The following is a 24,712-nucleotide window of genomic DNA, read 5'->3' as shown; positions in this document are numbered from 1 at the left end:
ATTGACACTCCCATATAGCGCTCGTTCGCGTACTTTGTTCACCAGTAGTAACTTGTGTTGGTCCATGTCAATATATCAACGTAGTGGATTAGTATTCACTGTATCATTAATCCACGCTCCCCCTTTAGCTACTTGCTGTGAGCCTATAGTAAGTGTATACACACATGTCTTTTCCACCGCAGTACGGCTTACTGAAACTGTGCTTTCTATCGCGTTCTGTATCTTTTTTTTTCTACCATAGCACCGTCCTTCAACTCGGCCTTCTTGGTTCTCTGCTTTTGCTGCCATGCTGTTTCCAGCTGTTGGTAGCATCGCTGAGTCGTTGCAATTCCCGCTACAGACACGACTGCTATTCTGGATGGGGGGGCGTTTCTGTTGTTGCTAATAGTTTGCATGTTCCATTTGCTCCCGTGGCCTTCCACGACGAGGGTCTTGTCTATGAATGCTTCCGACTGTCTCCCATTTTCCTTCGTTTCTACTTTCTTAGAGTTTAGCCGAAGTCGGTCTGTATCCTGTGGTTGGCTCGATCGGTTGGCCATGTAGAGACTGCGCGAATTTGGAAGCACACCACTATTAATAGCGCCCCAGGTTGAACGTTTCTTTAAGTGCGTATGTGGGCATGCTCACGCGTAGCTCGTCTCGAGATACTAAAGCAAGATATTTTCTGTATGTGTAATTTGGCTGCAATAAATAAGGCCGGGGCGAGTACATTTGTTAACTATGTAAGACACGTATGAAAGACATTCAACCCTTTGCTCTCAGCCACATTGGACACAACGGCAGCAAAGGCTGACCTTTTCCTAATAAACTTTTGTTGACTACTGTTATTGTTGATTAAATACTAGGCTTTCTCGTACCTATTAAGATATAGCCGTGAATAGATAATGGTCCACCCAGTTTAAGAGTAATGTGTTGAATAGCATATTTGTTGTTCCTCTCTATGAAAATTGTTTAGTACAGGAAGACCAGCAGGCTCTGCAAATCTAAGTGCAATAGATAACAGCCTGTACCTGGCATAGACCAGGGAAAGACATCGTTTTTCTTTAGGTGGGTGTTCACAAACGACGACAAGTGCAAAGCCAATTAATGATTTATCGGCAGTTCAGTGAAATTAATTATGCCTACAAAACCGACTGTTTAAGGTTAAATTTGATTTCCACGCTAGTGAAATGAACGAACAACCACAGTGTCCCCCAACGGATCTGCAAGTGATATCCAATGATTCTTCCCTATTTTCTCCGATACTTCAACCCTTTAAATGCACTTGGTGTCCTTTTTGCAAAAGCGCTGATGTAGAAAGGCTTCGGAGTTCGCAGAATTATAAGAATCCAGTTTGGTAGAATTCGATTCGAATTTTTATATATATTGTTTAAAACCAATAGGGTTGTTTATATTTTAAGGTACCCTTAGCACAATTAGATTATTAAATCTGCGTCCATTCGAATGATATCCAATCATTAATATATTTTTCGAATTCTTATAAGTAAATTTGGTGTCCATAGTGATGTGAACCCTCATTCAGAGTTCCCAGAACAAATTTATGTTCCGAACCCCTAGACTTATCCGTGCCGGCTAAGATCTACTTCATCAAACCTACAAATTCGGACCGAGTAATATTTTCTATAACGCACGGTCTGAAAACTCTTAACTTGGAAAGTCGCTTTACAAAAAAAAAACGCGACTTTTTTAAATGCTCGTTCGGATTTCATAAATGAAAGCCGATTTGTATCATCAGCAGGTATTCGTAAGTCGTTAGTATATTTCATTTACGAGGCCCAATATGTATTATGTTAACTCTGAATGTACTTGTTCTATGTAACAGATAAACCCCAAATGCATGCACTACCTTTTATTCCACCCCTTATGCATCATTGGGGTTTCAAAAGAATGAGAGTCGGCTTCTGCTAAGTTTAGGTCAAACCACCAAAAAAAGATTTTGTTTTAGCGTCGCAGTTGATTATCCACAATAACGCAGTAGATAATCTATAATAAATAATAATATCCACTAATAGTCAGAAAAAACAATGCCACCTGCAGCGTCAGCATATACATCTGGGTTCGATACATTTTGACGGATCAAGTAACCGGTATTTATAATAGTAATATATTTCTTTGCTAGCAACTTAGGTGAAATGTCTTAGCATAAGAACTCCCGTTAACTATCTTGTCTCATGAAACCATTAACTAAAGGTGGGTTCAAATGAGCACAGAAATCGTTTGAAAGAAATCACTGAACCTTAGCTAGGAATAACGGGCTGGGACTGCTTTGCTGTGAGTCACTTGCTTTAGGGATTCCCGGGAGTCGGACATGACTCGAGTTAAACTTGTTTTCGTTAAACACGCTCTGTAAAAAAAAAACAGCTTTTGATGTCAGTGAATAAGCCCAAGTAAACGGGCTTTTTTGGAACACGGGTTCCGTCTCTGCATGATAAAATAATCGTGAATATTTTTGTCCCTTGAACGATAATCAGCGTAATCTATGGAAGGAGAACATAAGAAGGGAGCATAAAAAATGTTCACTTTTATGATTAATTATTTTATCAGTTGGGATGACTTTGTATATTTTCATGGCGCCCATATTTACTGGGACAAAAGGGGACTGCTCGGTGCAATATTAAAGTGCTACAATATATGACGTGCTACCTAAAGCAAAGACTGTTTCAGCCGATGATGAGCCGGTTGCTATAAGCGTACAATGGCTACTCGATTTATAGTAAAACATGGTTCTTTGCATTGTTTGAATGTATCAAACATTCTTTGAGCGTCTAGCGACCGCTTGACAAAATTAGAAATCTAGCTCACCAAAATTAAGCCTTTTTATGTATTTTTTTTTTTATATGTTCAACGTTTCGGCTTGTCAATAGTTAATTTCATAATGTAATTCAACATTTTCTTAATACAGACAGTGCTAGTCGAAACTAGCTAGGTAGGGTAACAATGGGTCGAAATAGGTAAAATAGGGATTGTGGATAATAAGATATCACGCTATAAGTACTCGAAAACAATATGTCTTATACGCGGTTGTCCTCTGGAGTGTTCGACTTACTGGCCAGTCTAAAGCAAGGCCGGCTTTTACGTCTAACTAAAACAATGATACAAATATTTCTATTTACCAACTATGTAGACCAGGACATAAGTCTCCTATGCGACTGCACTCCACTGATCTAGCAGCATTCGTAATTTTCCAGGTTTTTGATCGAGACTCGACTTGAATATAAAAGCCGTACATTCCTCTTAGTAGATACAAGTTCACCCAATACCATTGCTTGAAAATGTACCCTTTTTCATTCACACAAGGTTCGACCAGTCAGTGATGCCAGATTTAGCTGGCACGCACCAATTATTGAAATATCGACTTATATTGTAACGGCTTAATACGCGTAGCCTTGGTACTAGAGCATAAAAAACTATATTAAATCTAACTCAACAATTCCGCAAACCTAGCATGATTCTACTAATCTTACCAATAAGCCTTACTGCATGACTTACCTAGATGCAAGTTAAGTTCCTTCTCTTCTAAGAACTGTCGATGTGGCTGAAGAAAAAAACAGCAAGTAAAAGTAATACGATATCAAATAAATCGAAAACACTCTAGTACACGTATTCGCTGCCTGCAGTCGCAAGCCGACAAAGGATAATAGTTGAGGTTTAAAGGAAAAACAGTGATACTTATTTTCAAAAGAGTAACTCAGACTATGGTTTATTGATAAGGACAATTTTGCTTCCGAAGACCTGACAAAGAGCTGAAGAATGAAGCTTACATTCAGTAGAGCGCTAGTTGTATTCATTAACTTCTAGTTTCGAGTTTTAAGAAGAATACAAATATCACTACAACCACTACTCGCTTCAGTAGACTTGACTAGACTAGAATTTAGCTAAATATATAAAACCGCAAAAACTCAACTTTTTCCAAAAATCATCACTCTTGCTAAGGAAAACTTGTGTAATGGTGAGTCATTTTTTTAAATACGTTTTTTAATAAAACTGAATATTAAAAAATAAAACTGAAATCGCAAGCGCTAGCTTTGCATAGCTAGTATACCTAAAAACAGACATCGTCTATGTGTCTCAAGTAATAGCTTTACGTTCTTCCATTTTTCTACCTACTATAAGAAACATATGACGGCTGGAGCGAGGGAGCACCTTGCCACTGCAAACGAAAACCTAAGTTCAGATGTTTCACCCAAAATGATAGACATTTACTTGGTTCTTTTAAAGCGTAATAATCTCAAAGACTCAGTCTTTTCTATACCGTCCACTTATTTTTTTCAAATGTTTAAAAGTGAATATAGGGTAAAGGTTTTGTTCAAAGTGCTTTTGGTATGCCCTATAACTTTGCTTCTTGCAATTAAGGCGATACGTAAGTTCATGTACCTTTGCTATATTATATCACTTGCGTATAAAGGTGCGCCGTGCGTAGAAAATGTCAGGACTGTTTCTAACTGAGCAGATATGTCTGCCAGCATTTCTAACCATTTAGCTGCACGATCTAGAATTATCACCGCCCATTAACAGCGAAGAAAAAAGATGTACGTTTATGGCTATTTTTGTACGGTGTAAAAAGGACAATATATTCTATTGCTCGTAAAAAAATTTCCTATGATTTAACGAATGCCTCGTGCGCGTCTCACGGGTAGGTAGTCATTTATGTGCTATTTAAAAGTTTACATATTCATAACTACGTAAAAATTGATAGGTGTCAATGTAAGCGATTACAGGAAGTCTCCCACCTGACAATACGCATTTTCAGACGCGAGACGCAGAAAGTACAATCTATTGCTTAGAGGAGTTTGTATGCTGGAACCGTCTCAAAACCAGCTTTAACAATGTCTCTAATTTTTTGCGTGTAGACTTAGCTAAACGAGAGAAGGGATTATCTAACAATATGTACAAAAGACTACCCATATGCCCTAATAATAACGGAGAATAAAATGGCTTTTTAGGCAAGGTTCTTAGTAGCGGTTTCGAATTTTTGAAATATTCAGAGATGTAAGTGCCTCTTAAATTGGATTTTCAGAAAAATCGAATTGTTTCGCTTCTTACCATAAGCTGCTGAAATACGGTGTTTTGTTCCAGAAAAGGGTAAAGAATTTCTGGAGAATATTAATAGTGTTCACAATGCTTGCCAAGTTCATTTATCTTACGCCCCTATTATCCACACGAAATTTAACTACTATTCGTTAACTATTCGTAACCTTGTGATAGTTGAATGCATAGCGGATTCAAAATACCACGAAAAAAATGGAACAATGAAATACATTGTATAGGTTAGTACAGTGATCAGACTATTTCATAGGAATATCTGAAAGTCGATAAAAGGTAATGGAACTACTAATCGGATCGCAAAAGCATTACACTAAAATAACGCAGCAATGTAATAGAATGACTCCAACAATTTACACAAACTGAGTGACAGGAAAATGACTGCAGATTATTTGCGAAAAATATCTATGAATAAATGACAGAGCTGATACATTCGATCGGTACTGGCTGGGGCTTTTAAACCCCAACCGCGTCCAAGGTAGCAGTTATGTATTACTCTCTAGGCCGCTATACTGCAACAGCACCCTTGTCAAAGATTTAACGTCTTGGGAACACCTCCTTATCAGTAACTGCCTTGACTGCCGTGCGCTGTCACCGCAGTGCTACAATGATCCCGGCACCCTTGAACCTCAGTCTGTTTTCGTAGACGTACCATAACCCTTCCTGAAGTCTGTACGGTCAGGACCTGACGGTACACGCTTGTGTGCTCCCCGTACGGCATTTGACTAAGCTCTTTTATTCCTTATCTCCTTCTGTAGGCACTAGTCCTTAGGCGCTAAACTCGCTTCCACCGCCTGCTTAAGCGCCCCACGCTACATAGACTACGGCTACCAGTACCTATTGTTTCCACTAGCCTAACCTAGCTGTGCCGCCAACCTGGTCAACGGGGTCCGCGTTTCCTTCGTCGTTCCCGATCCTTGATAATCCAGAAAAAAATCGGGTGGCCGGTTCCGAAGTCTCAATATTACGTCCTGCAATGTCTTTCACCAGTGTTTGCATCAGACGGCTGATTTTCACCAGGAAACAGAGTTTATCTACTAGTTCGGTCGCGTAACATCGGCGAAGTAAATCCAGTCTTCAGGCGGAAGTTCATACCTTCTCAATAATGTGCATAAAGCGTTAAATCTGCTGCTTGATCGAGAACTTCGTGGCTACCACCAAATTTTGCCCCTAATTAAAAAATGACAATGCATTGGCAGCGGCAAAGGCTTTTATACACTAATTACGTCCGAATCAGCAGTTAGTGATTATCAGTTAGTATTATTACATTACGTATACATATACATCCTGATGCCGAAGAAGACAGACACCGGAATGAAAATGTTTGTATGTTCCGACTGGGTTACCTTTCTCGCATGTATTTGTTCATTAACTACTCGCTTTGAGATTTTCACGCAGTTTAAACCGTTCTTAGGCCATATGCTATTTTTTTTTTTTGACGCAATTGAAAAATGACGCAATATTAATATATCTAGATTCATTGAAGTTTGAACAAGAAGAGAATACATCTTTTAACTGTTTCTTTAGAGACTATTTGTCTGAGTTTATCGATATAAAAAATGGATCAAAAATCCTTGTACATTACACGCCATGCGCGTTGACAAAATAAAAAAAGCCCATAATGTATGAATCGGGATACCAATATCATGAAACATCATCTTGCGCTCTATTTTAAAGTGTGTGGTTATTTTGAATTATTTACTGCTCGAAAGCCACGTGGAGACTGGCAACAATCCAAAAACGCCGACTTCGGGTATACTTCGTTGACTTTCAACGCGAAGAGGCCAGACAATTCCTAATCTTTGCTTTTATATCTCCGTCCGAGTAGACGGACCTTCATTTTGCATTATGTTGAGTTTGTGGTTTTGTTCAATATCAAAAACAGAGCATGAAATCATGGCCATTGTAAGTAGCCTGCCAAAGCATATCATAATTTATATTAAGCTCCCTGTATGTATAAGCTTATTTTATAACGAGATAGAAGAGATTAAATTGTATTATTTTTAGTAGAAAAATATCATAACTGTTCCACTTCATTATAATGAATATGTAAAATACTAGAGGCACTATAAACGTGCAGACACTACAAATAAATACGAGGCCGAAGTTGATCGACAGTTAAAAGGACCTTTAGTTCAGAACGATGTAAGTTTTTATTTAAAAAAAAAAAGAAGCCAAGGTGACGTTAAGAATACTCTAACTGCACGAAGTTTCTTTAAAACGTAATATCAGTTTGTTGCTAATTTTCAAACTGTTTTTGCCCTTCACGTCTCTCTGCTAAACAGGTTCTGCTAGACTTCTAGAATACTCTTTTGATGTCTAATCCAAATTTCACGGGGCCTTTTGTTTCCACATCAAATAGTGGCCCTGATGTGTCCCTAGGGAGTTCTAAGGACAAAGTAATGGTTTGTGAACTGTAATTCGTTCTTGACTGTGCATTATAATTTACAGGTCTGGTCCTATCGGCGGTCTCTTCTGAGAAATGGCTGACGCTTTCGCTCTGTGTATCTTCTCCGATCAATGATAATAACAACGACGTGGACTTAGAGCAAACGACAGCAAACCATCGCTTAGAGGAATTTTTGAGTAATCGTAAGTCTCTACTCAGTTTTTATGTTCAAATAAACAGCTCGAGTGAACATGGTGTGTTAGACAGGCAGGTTTAAGTGAGAATCGTTGGTAACATACGCTTTCGGCGACAGACAGGAAGGCAATTACGTTACAAAGATATACAATTTCCTCTTTACGGCGATCAATTTTGCTTATTCCAGGAAAACGGCACATTTCAAAATTTTCATGTTTAGTCGTAGGTATAACAAAAGGTTTGTCATTTAAAACCCGCCACTTAATTTTGAATTTACGTGCGGCTTTCTCCCAGATAGTCATCTCATTAACTGAAATATACTAGCATTAAAATTCAATCAATTGATCATATTTTATAAGCTTACGTATTCAAACTTTACGTTTGACGTTTAACACAAATGTATCCTTATCACGTGCAGTTGTCGGAGCTTCGGATAAAAGTGGTATTTAGACAAATAGAGTAAGGCTGCATGTAGTGTCCCCAAGTCCAGTCATCCCGCAGAAACAGATTTCAGTTAGTCTGTTTAGCCGTCAACCTCGCTATACATCGAGGCGAAACGTATTCCTAACAATGTTACCATCAAGCAAATAGCAACCGAGTGTCACTGAGCGACAGGTTCATCAAGATAGGTCGATTGAAAGTTGAAAAGACATATTTTCATAAGTGTCGCATGTACCAATAAGGCCATTGCTTCTAAACGTATTTATTAAACATAGGTTCCACTCACTTTAATCACATATAATATGGCACGTAATTCACAAATCACTTCTAAAGATACACTTTTAATTGACAAATAATTGTTTAAAAAGTCTATGAGGCCAAGGGATACTGGTACATGCAAATAGTGTCGCTGTTTTTTAGGAACACTTTGATGATGAACTTCGTGTTTGAATACGTAAGCCTATAAAATATGATCAATTGATTGAAAAACGCCTTGTTGCAACATCACAGCCGTGGAATGGATGCATAGCGCGCCAATATATATCGAAGTTTGAATGTTGAAATGGTGAAGAGCCGAATACATCGTAGGTCGTAACATAAAGCATATACATGCACCTCCCTAGTAGCTCGAATGGCCCAAGCAAATGAAAGATGTACAACAAGCGTATACTGTATATAATTATATCATTATCAACTTGCTACACAATTATACAGCTAGTTGCTTAGAGCGTCTTACCTGTTAAAACAGGTTTAATTTTTACATCGTGGCCGACAAAGCAATGATAATGTTAACACTTAACATCCACTTGTATGATCAATTTGTACTTCTCTAATATTGTTCTATATTTTCCGTTAATCGTTTAAATAGTGTTGGGTTATAGTGCCTATGTTGTGCAGTTGATGGAAAGTCCAAACCCCCCTCTTTTTTTTCTGTCTGGATCTAGCTGCTTCGGTCGGTCAGTCAGTCAGTCAGTCAGTCGCTCATTCTACTCCCAGTGTTCTCACAAAGATCCCTGATACCATAGCGGCGGCAGTAATAGGCAGGTGACATTGTTTGTTGCCAGGCTCCGCTGAAAGGAATTGGAAATCGAACAACTGCCGATCCCCTTTTTCTCCTATACATCTTCTATCCGGCTGAAAACCAAGGCCGTCACTCGTCACCCTGTTTTTGCGGAGGATTCAGCCCAAGAACTCGACATGTTCTCTATATTAGTAGGAACAAAACAGCCGAGCAGATGAGTTCTTGGTACTTCGTTGGTTTATTTAATACCGCTTACCGTAGCCGTCCCAACTGCGATCTAGGTAGAAGAGCAGAAATGTCCTTTAAGATGTCCTTAAAAATGTCCTAAAAGAGGAATAATAAAATAGGCTTTTCCAAATGAATTGGAATTTAATTGATGTCATCGGGCCTACTTAAAGACAGGGGGCAATAATCGGAATTTACAGTGCGACGTATATTGGCAACGCTTGCCTACCTATTGGTCCTTATTATTGTGAAGTAGAAAATAGTCCAAAATATCAAAATGCTTAAAGAAATCGGATTGTTTTTCTGTCTTAAGGCATAATTGGCTTCGGTAAAGTTTATCAATGATCGCAATTACATTTAACCTAAGCTGTCATAGCACAACAAGTCCGAAATTAGCAAGCAGTCCTTCCAGTGCTCTGCGTTCTTTCAGACATATGCACTGCAAAATGCTTTTGGCCTGTGAATCAATAAATTCATTCCTTTAAAAGAGAGTGTTCTACTGAAATGTAGTTACCACTGAAATTCTCACACAATCAAGTCAAAAATATTCCGAGCCCTTAACTACTGGTACCAAATAAAGCTTCAGTCTGTACACATGTAAAAGGTTCCTTTTCGAACATTGCGGTTATATAATTCGAATTAATTGGGCTCAAAAGCTGTTTCTGATCAGTATAAACGATCATGTAACTCGAATCTTTGTCTATTTTATGGATCTGCAAAGCTAAGGTTCCTCATAGGCATCTCATCAGACTAATATTATAATAAAAGATTAGAGAAGTAACTCGATGATTGGTATCTAATTTGGGAATTGTTTTTGGGATCTCACTTTGGCATTACTGTTGACTTAATATTAACGACGTTATGCAGTGATCGCCCCCACTATCTTCCCGCGTCAACAACATGGGCCTGTCTTAAGAAAAAGTGTTGAAATTCACTGTACGATTCAGGCCTGTATATGGGCTCCATATATATATATATATACATATATATATATATATATATCCATATATATATATATATATATAACTGCCTCCATTCATTGCTAGGCATAGAATTGATCTAGTGGAATACATTTTACGATAAAGAAATTTGTCCAAATATATTGCGGAAGCACTTTTCTTGCAAAAATTTTTAGCAGGCGATCTCATTGGCCATATATAGGCCATTCACGGGTGCTGGTACTTTTTACAGGTGCGGTGTCGGTGATAATTGAATCGCTCGATGATTTGGAATGTCTCAGTGATCCGAATTACGATCCGGTGATGCTGGATAACCTTTTTACAGAGCAACGATTTATCAGTCTACTACAGGTGAGTGTTCCCAAATCTCTGCTTACATTAAGCCTTCCAAACAAAAACACAAGAATATTATGTTCTAGCATTTTTTTTCGAACAGACAAATGCCTGTCTTCGCTTGATTTGCCATATCCAGCCTGCTGTAATTCTTTCCACTTCCTAAACTTGAGAATCATCCGAAAGAAAATGATTTTAAATGAGTGAGGAAATTGGAGACAAATGAAAGCAGAATTGAAATTTATTTCTAGGCTTTTGTTCGAAAACAGCTTCAAAAGTCTAAAAAAAAATGGTGGCGCACGTGTACCGGAATTGAAACGTGTCCTGTACCCACATTCTAGACACAGAAATAAGAAAGTGTCTGTGACTGCTCGGCAATCATTCAGCCAATAAAGAGAAGGCAGAACCTGGATGCCAGATCTAGGCCGTCATTGGTTTAGGTATAAACAAAAGTTATAGGTCCATAATAGCTGTCAAAAGTTTCCACGGAATGAGTGAGCTTTACGTATTATAAGACTTAATCAACTTAAAAACAAAATGTCTATCTTAAGCTTTAGGATATTGCTAGTTAATTTTGCTGCCCATGGAAATGTCAGGCATATAGACAGGTATAATGTCAAAGTTATATCCGTCGCTAAAAAATTCATAAATTTTGTTTAAATTTATTTTGTATAGATATTTTTTTTATTTACCACATTGTACAGTATTAAAATGTAGAAGAACCAACGACCTCATTAAACTTTTACCCTACAGCGTACTGTATTTTTTCGAAACGATACATTTTGGTAATCATTTCTAACCATCTATGATTGCACTCTTTTTTAAAACAAGCAAGATTAGAAGGCTTATGTAGAAATGAGAAAATCTAAGTAGATTCTGTTGTAGGCATTTGGGTCTACGTTATTTTGATTTCGCCTATTATTGACTGTCCGTAACGTGTTTCAGAAACGTGTTCAGGGGTGAATGCTTTCACCAGAACAATCTACAACAATCAATTTATTCATAAATCGGCTCGAAGTTATACAGTCCTCTGTGGACCTTCGATAAATATAAAAAATAGGATATAAATGTTATCAAAGTTTAAGCAGCGCGTCAAGATGTATAACTTGTACCTTTATGTGTGCCCATGCTGACCATGTTTATCTGCCTTTACACATTTAGAGCGATATTTGCTCCTTAACGCTTTTAGGGCGTGTATGAATTTGAGTTGAGCTGTATTTCTTAAAGCTTTATAAGTTTTTGAAAACTAACAGCAAAGCTATAGATCATTATTCTATCGATCAAACGTATTGTTATACTTAAAAGAGTTTAAAATAAGTAAATTAAAAATGTAACATCAATTTTATTAGAACAGAACTTTTATTTTACTTGATCCAGATCAGCCGAATATTATTGTTGTTAGATATATATTTTAGGATAGATGTTGAAAAGTTTGTATCAGTAGTCCATCTAAGTAGAACTAAATATACGTCAGTTTATATGTACACGTCGATATCTATATTAATTAACGCATATCTACGAGCTCCCATGTATTGACAGGATAGTCAGATGTTAAGCTGCTAGCTAGCGGAGTCATAGATCATCGTCGAAGTGACTGCTATAGTAACAGTTCTGGTCGACACCGATGGAAACCGCTTTTGTTTCTTTTGTTCCAGGCCGTACTGACGATTCGTCGTAGTACCACCCTGTTCGCTCAGTCTAGGTATTGTTTTCGTAGTGGGCTTAAGACGTTAGCCACTACTTCCGGCATTTTGACAGCTTCCTGCATGAAGCCGACAACAAATTTATTCGCTCGAAAGTCAATAACAATAAGCCAACCCAGTGACTTTTGAAATTTAAAAACTTTCCCATTACTCGCCCCCAGCAGACGAAGTGTAAATAGTATACTCCGGCTTTCTAAACACTTATGGGCATAAGCTATTTGAGTTTATTTCAGAAGAAACAATGTCTTTCAGTTTTAAAAATCTACACTCACTCCTCAAGTTTTTGTTTCTCGAAGGTCAGAGCGCTGCAAAGGCTCATCAAAAATTGATGAAAACATTAGGCAAGAAGGCCTTAGACGAAAGCACGATACGAAAATGGTACAAACGTTTTAGGTATTGGATTGTTGAAGAACAGCGACTAGGTGACGAGATGTCGCGATTCGAAGTACGAGAATGCGTTGCTAGAATCGAGGAGGCTTCTTTAAGAGCCTAAAGTCTAAGGATTCTGTCATCTAAGACTCATATTTCACACACAGAACAATCCAAATATTGAAACAACAAACTCCGTAAGCCAAGTAAAAAATAGATCTCGGTAAATTGGCTCCGAGTCAATTGTAAATGCATATGGTGTATTCCGCGTGCAAGTTGTGGAACTTTAACCAACAAAAAATCCGCCTGGAGCATACGGTCGCCATAGACGGGGCATGGCACAATATCTACCACCAGTTTGAAAGGTACCGGGCAAGAGAATGACTTTTCTCTGGTAAGAAATCAGGTGTGGTGGCAGTGTACAGTAAGCTTAAACAAAAGTTGATGGTAATACTTGCAGTGGACATGCTATTATGAGACGATACTCGTTGAAAATGAAACAGTAAATGAGGGGTCAAGCTCGTCAAAAGATCTACGGGCCACTGGCACGGCATCTAAAGCACGCAGTCTGATTACTTTGTGGCCGTGCCAAACCATGTGGTTATGCCTCAATTAATTCCTGAATTGAACAACGGAATATCCAGCACTGGGTTCAGCCTGTTTATTGTCTCAATAAATGCCCGTGTGAATGAGCTTTTCCATGACTTGAAAGGAGCAGTTGGTAAGCACTTTCGATCTATTTCGAGAGGCCGCAGGTAGAGGACTCACATATCGGAAAACAAATGGTAGGTATATGGCTGCTCAGGAGCTGCCAGAGCTAGATAGTGTAAAAAATAATGGAAAATACCTCTAATATATATATGAAAAATCAACCAGACCAAGAAGCTGAGAAGTTAATCAGTTTCAAAGTCTGTCGGATTCGCCTGTAGCAAGCTTAATGACTTCGATGGGAGCTGTGCGATTTAGTAGCAGCAATCTGTTAGATCTAAGTTAGCCATTAGTATCACATCAACGAGACAGCATATCACATTATGAAGATATTATAATTTTGGGTAGCTATCATGTCCACGACATAATTAGAACACATTCCTGTGAGTCCCCAATGTAGCTCTGTTTCATAGCATTCAGGTGCCACATTTGCATGAAAGAAGGAACGTGATACTGTATGCAGGGCTAGGAGCGTATGGCAGAAACCTTCAAAACTATATTGCTTGTTGTCACTATTTTCTCATTTAAAATAACTGAGTATTAAAGTTGTGAAACATACATTACCAAAGACGTTCATCTTATGTTTATGGAAATGGTTGAAAATCCAAAAAATAGTTCAAATAAACTAAATATTCTAGATATGCATTTTATTCTAAATCGTTATATTTCGTCCATTAGATGCTAGCATAAGAACAACTTTTCGTCTATCTGATCAGGCCTGTATAGGTCTCTTCAGTTAGCTGCATTTGTGTACTTAATCTGATGGCTACGAGCAGATGTATGGTCACAATCGCCATACAATAAAAAAGAAAGCACTAGATACACGATTTGATGCCACTGGTCTGATTCTGGTATATCTGTGGCAACAGGTTGCAAGATTAATTCTTGTTTACAACTATCTCATTGCACTTATGCAGGACACACTTATGCAAAACGCGGCCATTATTTTACATGAGGTCACATCTGAAATGCACTTTGCGTGTGCGTCGCAGCTTCTGCTGCGGAAAGTGTAGATAAACCCGCTACTAAATAGGTGTATGTATGCTGTTCATCGTCTCAGCAATTACTTGCTTAAAATGTATCCGCCTAGGAAGTCACAAGTCTTCAAGGAGAACTCGTTATACCAGACGAACCTTGGTGGACAATACATAATATACCATACAGTAAATAATATAACATACAATAAAAGAAATGAAACTCGTACAGATACTTATAAAATGGAGGAGTAAGCAATAAGTTAGTGTAATGCAGTAACTTCTACGAATGCATACATTTGCCATGTGCATATTTTGTATTTTCCATCCGATTAAAAATTATTGTGAGTCTGTTGTAGTCGTACTGGCGCGAAGGAACTAATAGCGGATCTGAGCTACGCTTTTGTGCTAAGTTTGGCAACAGCATGGACATGAACTAGAACCCTTTTGTTTTTTAGATTTTGTTTTTAAATTTAAATGTAATTCTAAAATCTGTGCTGTGGACCGCTCAAACAAGAATCATCACACATATTATTCACATCCCTTAAAAAAACAGCTTAGAAATTCATTTTGCATTATATAGACAACGGTAATTGCTATACGGTGCGTTTCTATGTAAAGATCCCTATTGATTTTGATCTTCACGCTTTTGGCTAAATAGTGTTTTAAGACTAAAGCTTATCTTTAGCTATCTTTTGAAGCTTCTACATCACAAATTGCATCTAGATAATATAGCGGATTCTCAGGGACATCCAGGCAGGGACTCAACAAATAATTTATAAAGTTTTTAAGTAATATAATTATTTGAAGCTATAATATTTGCGTACTGCGAGGTACGGTTGGACATTATCAGTATCTTTCATTTTTTTGACCGATAGAGTCCCATTGTGATTTCTTTTTTGCAAGCGAACTCGCGCTTGGTGGCGCCCTCTATGATTTTTATACGAAATTTTCTGCCCTTTCCCACAGTTCTGTTATGGTTGTTCGTAGTCCTCATGAGGGCTTGAAGTCAATGGTTTAGATAGTCAAAATATGGATGTGACTTTGTATATAATACGAAACATTTCAGTAAATACATTTATTGCAGTATTGTAAAGTGCAATATCAATTGAGTATGGTTAGAAAAATTATACCTGTACAACTGTTTGGTTTCAAAAAGCCATGATTACTTAACAGGTTGACCGGTATGGTTATGTAGTTTTAGATCAACATTAGGTAATATAGCTGAAAATTAGAGTGAATGGTCACATTGTTTAACTTCATACAATGTGAAGTAGATAAATGGTCCTTCTTTATAAAGGATTTATACACCCTAACATCCATATACTTCTAGCAGAATAATGTTACACGAGTATACCAGACTCGCCCGTATCTTATTAACAGTTAAGTGACATTATCTTAACTGTTTGTCTTGTTTATCAATCCTCATAGCAAATTTTTCTACTTTATGATCTGTAAACCGCTTGTAAATATACTTTCTGATTTTTATGCATGTGAGACTGAGCAAATTAAACTCCTGATTTTCAGAGATCTTATTGAAATTAATACCGTGATTCATCGTGTACATATCGCATACAGTCCAATAAAAGTATTATGATGAAAAAAGCGCACAATATACCAAATGTCTTCCGGCCAAAACTGTCCCATAGACCCTCGCCATGAGCGAGGGGATCGAAGTGTACTCTCCACATGTGGGGATTGCCTGTTTATCGCGTGGTCACGCGGTGAGTAGTGGCCTTGTACGAGACTGCTGTTGAACACGTAATAGCAAATATTGCCGAAGCAATAGATAAACAAACCATTGGCTACGGTTTTATTAGAAAGTTGCTAACAAAGAAAACTGATTTTTTGCGGTACGAACTGTTGTTATCAGAAGTATATGCGACAATGCGTGTTGATAATTTACAGTTACATAACTTACATTTTTTCCTCGACGGTAAACCATCAAGTGCCTCTTGAGATTTTCAGTAGATTTTGTCGTGTGGTGCAAGTCGTAATTAAGGGCTGTGGTGTTCGTTGTACATGAAAAGATGTGATCGAACTTTGTCTAGCACTGTGAAAAATACAAGTTATGTATCTTGACTGTGCTGTGTGGGGTACTGATGTATGAAACATAAACTTCAACTTTTTGATATGAGTGACGCGTAAGTCGTGCTATGCATCGTGGATAAAAACAACTCTTAGCAAGAACCATATGCTTAAATATCTACAAGAGCGCTCGATTAAGAGATACTGCTATATTAGGAGTTATTCTTTAACAAGGATCCTGCTGTTTGCAGCAGCGACAAAGTGTTGTCAATGAAATGATCCAATTGAAGATTAGAAAAAAAGAATAAGGAGTTTTGCAATGGCGAAAAAAATGATCTTGCCAACCAAATGATCAAGCTCTGTAGTACAAATACCACCCACGAATCAACGAGCAACCAGGGCTCCATGCTCAAAAAAGCTTACAAAACATTTATATAGCTGGTGATATGGTTTTGGTTTGTATCATTGGATGTATTTTTCGGATAAAGCATCAATACTTTTACATTTTTAAAATTCCTAAGCTAACATTTTCTTTGTAATTTACATCCGATTTTAGAGCATCCGAAAAATGCGTTATTAAATCGAAATTGGGTAAGTATTGAAAGAGACCAACGAACAGCGTTTATGTTTGTAGAACCATGTAAGCGGATCATCATTACAGAATAAGAGCTATTCCACCACTACGTAAGCAAAACCTTGCTCACTGACCATCCAACTAAGCCTCGTTCATTGGAGATAACTGTCAGTTTTTTCAATTCTACAACAAGGTCTGCTAATCGCAAATAATTTGATTACTGAGGAGTCCAGCATCATAGTCTTTACGAAAACACCTTTTGTCGGAGTTTCTGGATATTACCTGTTTGTCCTCAAGTGAGCTGGCTTCTCTGTTTTACGAAACGTGGCAGTAAACCAGTGACACACAAGAATTGTGTATTACAAAGTTTGATTTTTTTTCAAAAACCTTCGTAACACCACACTTCATGAGCTGATTGACCAAACTGATATTTACGCCAACATTCATGTTGAACGCTGGAAATGTGAGCACTGCGTCACCTCGGAGAGTCACTTCAATAGGCGACCATCTAATATAGTTGAGTGTAGTGCCATCATTGCGTGTGTACAACGGAATTATTAAGTGCAGTGTTAAATTTTGCTAATGTTAAACAGAAGTGTTGATCCAGCCCTGCCCATACCGTGCACGGAAGAGTGCGTATTCGGGTTTTGTCTTACGTTCCGCATCGTCCACCAATCTTCTGTGGACTGCGTCATCATCATTACCGCCGTTGAAAACAGTCACCAAGCCAACGCCGGAAGTGAGGCACATGGTGTCTGGCACCCATCGGATTTTGGGGAATATGCAACTAGTCCCAGCAACAGGAAGATAATGCCTTGTCCCTGACAGTTAAACCAACTGCTATTATATAATGACTGTGCGGTTTGAAGTCAGGCGTTGACTCAGTACTTCACAGCTTATCCGCGGCCTTTTCATCGCGAACGACAAGCCCATAAAAATGCTGTTCGTTGTGTATGACTGCTATTGGCATGTATGGTAGGCATATGGACAAGTGTAGTACACAGTACTGTTTGAAGAGTACGCACGGTACACAATAATGATATGGCGGAATAGCGCTCTCAAGTTAAATAACGAACAGTGTATGGTAGTAGATCATTGCAAGGTTCATCGGCCATCAGTCTGGAACGCTCTGAATGGGTGATTTACGATTGATCATGCCTTCTACTACTGATGTCAGATTCCTCTCATATAATTTGAGCACCACTATCTAGTGACTCACTAAAAAGAAACATTTCCTAATTTTTACAGAGCTACGCATCTTTCGTGTTAATTTCGTGGCGTGTTTATGGAGACGTCCCCCAACATGATTTACGAGCACAGCAAGAGAGACCTCTTTGGACACATCTAAATCAGTGGACCGATCTTTTAAACGTAAAGGAACCATCAAAATGATCGGTTGTTCCGCAAAAAAGATTCCATAGCTCAAATTAGTCATGTATTCCGTACGTGTGCTTATTCTGCAAAAAATTGAGTCTACGAATGCCGCAAGGCAACGCAAATCGGCCACCCGACGCACCTAGCGCGATAAACAATTATTGTGCTCCATGTAATAATATGTGGTACGCAATGAATCATGAACTGACTAAGTTAGTCCTATACAGATTTGAATCATCTAAGTCGCAAACGTGTTTTAGGGTTAAACGAGACAAAACAGTTCAGTCAAAGCAAGGCCACGGAATGTCGATATAGACAACAAGTCCCATACCAGGCGTACGCAGTGAAGATTAAAGTGCACTTGAAGTATAGTTGCGTGTCATGAGGTGGGGTCAATACTAACACTATCTATGATCCAGTACAGTCGCTAGTGTCATGGTCATGTTCTTCGTTTACGGGCTGTTTCGCAGCCTTCGGGAAGACGTGGCTGATGAATTGGGTCTAGAACCCGGTCTCGTTCGTTGGGTTCGAGCGAGGGATCAACGAAAGTTAAACCCAACGGTCTTTGTAGCTCAAAATCATGGTCTGGCAAGCTTGCCGATTACACGGGATATCGTAATTGGGCCATGTAGCACACGACACATGAGCGGTTCGCTTACACGACTCGCGGAGGTTTCTGCGCCTCGACGATTTACACAGGTTTGTACGAAACTCGTGGTTTACCTCCTGTTATGCATGAATGATAGGAAGAGTTCCCAGGACTGCCCTGAGTCGTAACGATCTAAGTTAAATAAATTGAGATATAAAGAATGACTTGATGAAAGAATTTGTACGTGATAGACATTATTTTGGACGTACTCTTTTCCAGATGTCTGCCTCGAGCTATTAAAGGCTTACTGTTTCCATGTATTTCCATAATCGGCAACGGTCAACATACGTTAGGGATTTCACCCGAGCTTATGTTTTTCTAATTTACATAAAAGATGGTTGCTGTTAGATGTGAAGAGTAATAATCGAACATGCTACTTAGAATGGTTGTCCCGGTAATACGTTATCTCATGATCTTCATTTACCTGTTGCACTTAACCACTTAGATATATAGGTTTAGAATATATACATAACAACATTCAAATTCTCACGAGCTGTCTCTACAGCAGCTACTCAACTTCTTTAGTAAAAAGTGTTGTGAATATCTGTAACCTTTTTTTCGATTTTGTTTTTCCATGTTCCTAATTAGCTCGGGTCTCATACGGGGTTTAAAGTTGTACTCCAATCAAACTTTTTTTCGACATTTTGTTTGACTTTAACTTGACCGAGAAGGAAAATGCAGCGTAATCGTTATGGGTCCACATATTCAAACTCGTACCACTAAATATTAACATAATAAAAGTAATGATACAAAGGAAAAGAAACCAGGCACCCATGTTATACCCACGCGAGCAGAGAACTATAACAATAATCAGTAGATATAAAGTTCAATTACGTATTGCACAACTCGTCCTCATGACGACACGCCTTCAACAAAATGTACTTGTAACAGCTGTTATAAGCGAAGAGTAACCAAGAATAGACACCTTAAGGTTAAAATAAACAAAGGTGTTAAGGTTAAAGGGAAATTAAAAGCGAAAAAACTACACGTCTTTACTAAATATGCAGCAGAGTAAATTCGAATTCATTGTCTGTCGGAAAAAACCTCGTAAAGGGAGACTCCGAATGCTTGAGCTGTGTTTTTTTGCGTGGGTACAGCATTAAAGAGATCTCAATATCATACATTCCATGTCTGCCATAACATTAAGTGTACGTGTTATTTTCGTCTTTTTTTATGCTTCTCCTCCATCGATTCCAAAAATGCGAAGTTTCTCAGCCCCAGAAGCGATATAACCCGTTTTTGCTTTGAAGAAGGAATCATTTACAGCTGAAGGGGTTCTTCCTTCTGTCATGTGTTATGACACTGTCAGTCCATACGTGCAATGGACTACGCTTCAAATCTTCATAAAAGTGCAAATTATTTCGAATTAACAACCGGAATGCTGCAGTATGTTCCTTCGAATGATACGAAGAACTGAAATAAAAATATTTTTTTTATATCGATTATTTTATTATTATATTAAAGATGTTGTGTCGCAGATATTTGAGTGGCCACTTTTACATCAGCGGCGTTGATACTTGCTACATAATTCTTGCATCAAAATGTATCGGAAAAGAAAACGTTTTGTTCTTCAAACGCAAAATGGCTATTGCCACAATCTTCCCTCCTGTTTGATTTCTTTTATCCAATTTAAGAATATGATCACGTAAATACTCTCATGAAAAACTTAATATCGTTACATTGGTTAATACATTCCGATGTAATTTAAGTCCTGTCAAAATTTTGTGATAAAACTGTGACAGGACTCAAAATGCGTGTGTTCTAGAGTAAATTCTATCGGTTCAGACGACGACTGCCCAGGTTTATTGTTAAATTATGTTTTTAGTTTTTATTAAATTCGGTAAATATTTTATACGCATATAATTTTGAGCATATTCGCATAGCTAGGATATAAGTAAGTTTTAATACTGATCATTATTCCATCGGATGTCGATAATAAGGCAAACTTTGCGCGTATAGTGGAAGAATTAGTTAAGATAACGAGTGGAAAATTGGAAACAGTTAAATGTTAGCTATTATATGAAACTCTACCGTATGAAATTGTGAACGGCAGAAATTTCAGTGCATATGTGATACACGAAAGCAGTGTTGGCTGCATAGGCAATCGCCTCATCATTTGGTCTCAACAAACGCTCTTAGTTTGTTAGGCTTAAAAATAGTTCCGATTGCAACGTACGGAATACACACTACTTGGAAAGATTTTACACTGGAAAATCTCAAACAATTAAATCGCGTTAAAAAGCTCATACAGTGACCCGGAATCGCCGTGCATATCTCATAGCACCCCTGTCCGAGGACTTAAAAACTTGTCGCTTTAAGCTCCCAGCAACGGGAGCCCTTAAGACCAACCCTAAGAACTGGCAGTAAAAATTCGCGGAGACTAATGAGAATTTCTTAACTTCGGGTACGAGGAAGAACAACGAATAGAAAGGGATCAATTGGCTAAACAAACATGTCATCACTCGCCTTTCCGTGCATGGGTTCTATCCTAGACTATGCAGGGAAGCAGGTTTCTATGAGCCTGATGATACATGTAGATACGGGGGGAATTAAATGTCATGCCACCTGTCGCTTTCTGCTACAGTCTCCAGAATATGTGATAAATATTTTAAGTTACTTTTATGAACTCAATAAAAAACGATGCAGTGTGTTTTAACAACTAGTTTTAGTTCGTTCTATATACTGTGTCCGATACTGAGAGTGTTGTTGATGTGTACAGATGAGATTTTCAACCACTACAAGCAGAGGTAAATAAATAAAATTTGATTGGGGCTCAATTCGCATTCTCCGGAAAACTTCACCTTTAGTTTTAGGACCTTTGGGAACATAGGATGTATACGAACTAACCAATCTAATGAGCAAAAGGAACGCTAGTAATTAACTAATGCAACGCTATCACCAGTTTGAGCTCGTAGCGAAATCAAAAAGTGGATGCCCTACTTGAACTTATCGAAACGGTTCTACCGGAGCAAGCAATTACAACCTCAAAACATCAACTACTGCAGGAATACGACTTCGGGAAGAATTAAGTTCGATTTATGTATAGAAGGAGCACTAAAAGATTAGACGTCCAATACAGCGCGTCGTAACATACAATGTGCCACTCTTTAAAATCACACAACGCAAATTCTATATTCCGTGCCTAAACTGTAAATTAAACACCGCAAGTGTGCCATTCTGATGTGTGTGACTGAAGGTCATCCGTTTGGTTACAATAGGCAAAACGAAGCGGGACAACATGATAGAGCACAATTACCAACTCACATTCACAAACTTTCCTTATTTTACTGGCATTAATTCTCGCCTCTTTGTAATCCTTTAGGTCTTCGTGATTGACATATTATATGCGGCTTTCTTTCTGGCTTTGTGTATAATAAGTGTAATGAAAATTCTTTTTATCAGGAATAAAAATAATTTGTTGCTTATAAGTATCAAAATCATCAAGTTTGAATAGCGGGAATGTTTGTCTACCATTCAGACTTGAAACTAGTTCATCCTCGGTGAATCTTACCTTGATTTCATAATTTTTTTTTGAGTCGTTGAATGATGCTTCGTTAGTTGAACAATTAATAATTGCTACGCCTTATGTGGTACAAATACCAGCACGGTGTTTAATGTTTTTGTGGACCCAGATCGGTAGGCAGCAAAGATTTGCTCTCTAAATTTAAATCTCGTTTCTATCTGACAGAAGAAATTTCGCTTTTTTAGTTTTGGATTGATTTCATAATGTTTATAGTTACTTTATGCAAACAAAAGATAGAGCGTGTCTGGCAGATTGTAAGATTTGTGGATTTGCCAACAAGATAAGTTGCTGTCTGAAAAAGCGGACTTGTTCCGTAGCAGTGAGTCCACAATGACATCGTTGTCGTCATTTAAAAGCTCTTAGCAGAAAAAACTTGATGAATAAAGGCAGGACTATTATATATTTCTGTTTGAGAATATTCGGGGTGATTTATAAGCTGGACGCCATTAGTGTTGGTAAATTATGTTTGCGCTTCACGTACTAAGGTCTAGTATAGCTGAGTTATTTAAGTTAAACAAAACACTCAATCTAATAATCGGTAAAAACCAAGTTAGCGAAGTCTTTTTTCTCAAAAGGTCACATAATGGTAAAAGCAATAACTTTTGAAAACCTGCCTGTTGCTTCGATTATGACTTAAAAATCGTGGTTCGAGAACTTCTGTTTGCCGCCCATCAAAATGTAAAGATAAATATCGAAACTTCCACCAGAAAAACTTTTTCTTGTTTGAATAAGAACAAGCAATAAAATGAGCCATATGCAGCTAAATAGAAATAGCAGATACCTCCTTTTTTTCGGACAGACTGCGTCGGCGCATTTGCTGATCCATTATCTGCTTTCGAGCATTTTCGAGGCAAAGCTGTATATATAAGATCAAGCATTTGAGGCGGAAGTGATAATCCATCTTGTCGTGATCGCCACATGGTGAGGTAGAAACTGTGGACCTACTTCACATTACATAGTGCTTCTGCCCATTTTCTGGGGTACACATAGAACGACCTGAACGGTTCAATTAGATGCCTGTATGCTACGCCCTTAAATGCTACGCCCCGTTGCCTTAAAATTTATCTGAGGCCTGGAAACTTTATTCACTCTAATAAAATGCAAACGATATGTTTTAAGACTAAATATCCTATTATTCACAAATGGCACTTAACTTAAAAATAAGGCTTAAATTTATAAAATTAAGACCAAGAGCATGTACGCATTGTAATAGAATGTAGCTCTGTACATTTGTTCTAGTCTACAAATGCAAAGCGTTTGACAACAGGTATAGGTTCCACAAATTCTATATATTTATGCTTAAAAATGGCGAAATTTAGTTTTCTTCAGGACCATATATCATAGGCTTCACAAACGCAGGAAACACATTTTTTTGCAATGACTTTGGTGCCTACACTAAAAAAATTCGGTAGACTGTATCGTCGAAAAATAACTTCTGCAATAAATTTAAGCAGTAAAATCTCTCGCACATATTCTCATGTAAATTCAATAGAGGTTCCGCTATCATAACTTCTATATTATTATTATTATATATTATCGTATATGGTTATGAACGTGGTGTAAACTGACAATTCAACGGTAAATAGTTTGAATAAACGAGCCTGATATATGTACACCTACGGATAGAAGCTGTAAAATGTTGATAATTGTTAACTAAGTATTTGGACGACTGAAGGTACGCCCGTCTTCTTTCTACAGAAAAAAATGTTTGAACTATTCAAATAAAGAGTGTCAAAGTGACAATAACACTGATGTACGCTTCAAAAAATGCAGTCATCAGGTTTCTAGTAAGTTCTATGATGTTGATACTCGTGACTATTTTTCTGTATAAAAACAACCATTAACGGGAGCGTTGAGTATGTAACCCGAGAGCTTTCTAGTACCCTGTTTTTTGGCTTTGAGTTTCAACAAATAAGGTCAACCTTACGAGTTCGTGAGTCGAATAAACTGAGCCCTAGCTCCATGAATATTTTGCTTTCGCGATCTACGTATACCTATAGTCCTGACACTTTGTTAATGCAGCGACATTTACTAGGAGAGTCAAAAGCTAACGATTCCGGCTTAACTTTCGTACTATTGAATTGTACAATTTTTTATAACGATTTGGTGTTTATACAGGTGTGTCTCCCCACGCTTTTGTTGGCGTCGAGATATATTTGTGGATGAAAACTGGGAAGCATTGCTTTGATGAGTAAAATTTCATG

The 24,712-nt window shown here is 37.9% G+C and overlaps 1 protein-coding gene across 4 annotated transcripts in view; it reads left to right on the top strand.

The window, feature by feature from the left end:
* Positions 1-24,712, top strand: part of CASK (peripheral plasma membrane protein CASK) — a 318,301-nt gene that overhangs the window by 125,446 nt on the left and 168,143 nt on the right. For all 4 annotated transcript variants that reach the window (XM_086971259.1, XM_022845516.2, XM_086971260.1 and 1 more), the window contains exons 10-11: positions 7,495-7,635; positions 10,506-10,624. In XM_086971259.1, the coding sequence (XP_086827385.1) occupies positions 7,495-7,635; positions 10,506-10,624 (260 nt within the window). The remainder of the gene's footprint in view (positions 1-7,494; positions 7,636-10,505; positions 10,625-24,712) is intronic.

This window comes from Varroa jacobsoni, unplaced genomic scaffold (genome assembly GCF_002532875.2).
Source record: "Varroa jacobsoni isolate VJ856 unplaced genomic scaffold, vjacob_1.0 scaffold_1170, whole genome shotgun sequence".
Lineage (NCBI taxonomy): Eukaryota > Metazoa > Arthropoda > Arachnida > Mesostigmata > Varroidae > Varroa > Varroa jacobsoni.
This window is presented reverse-complemented; position numbering and strand designations above follow the sequence as displayed.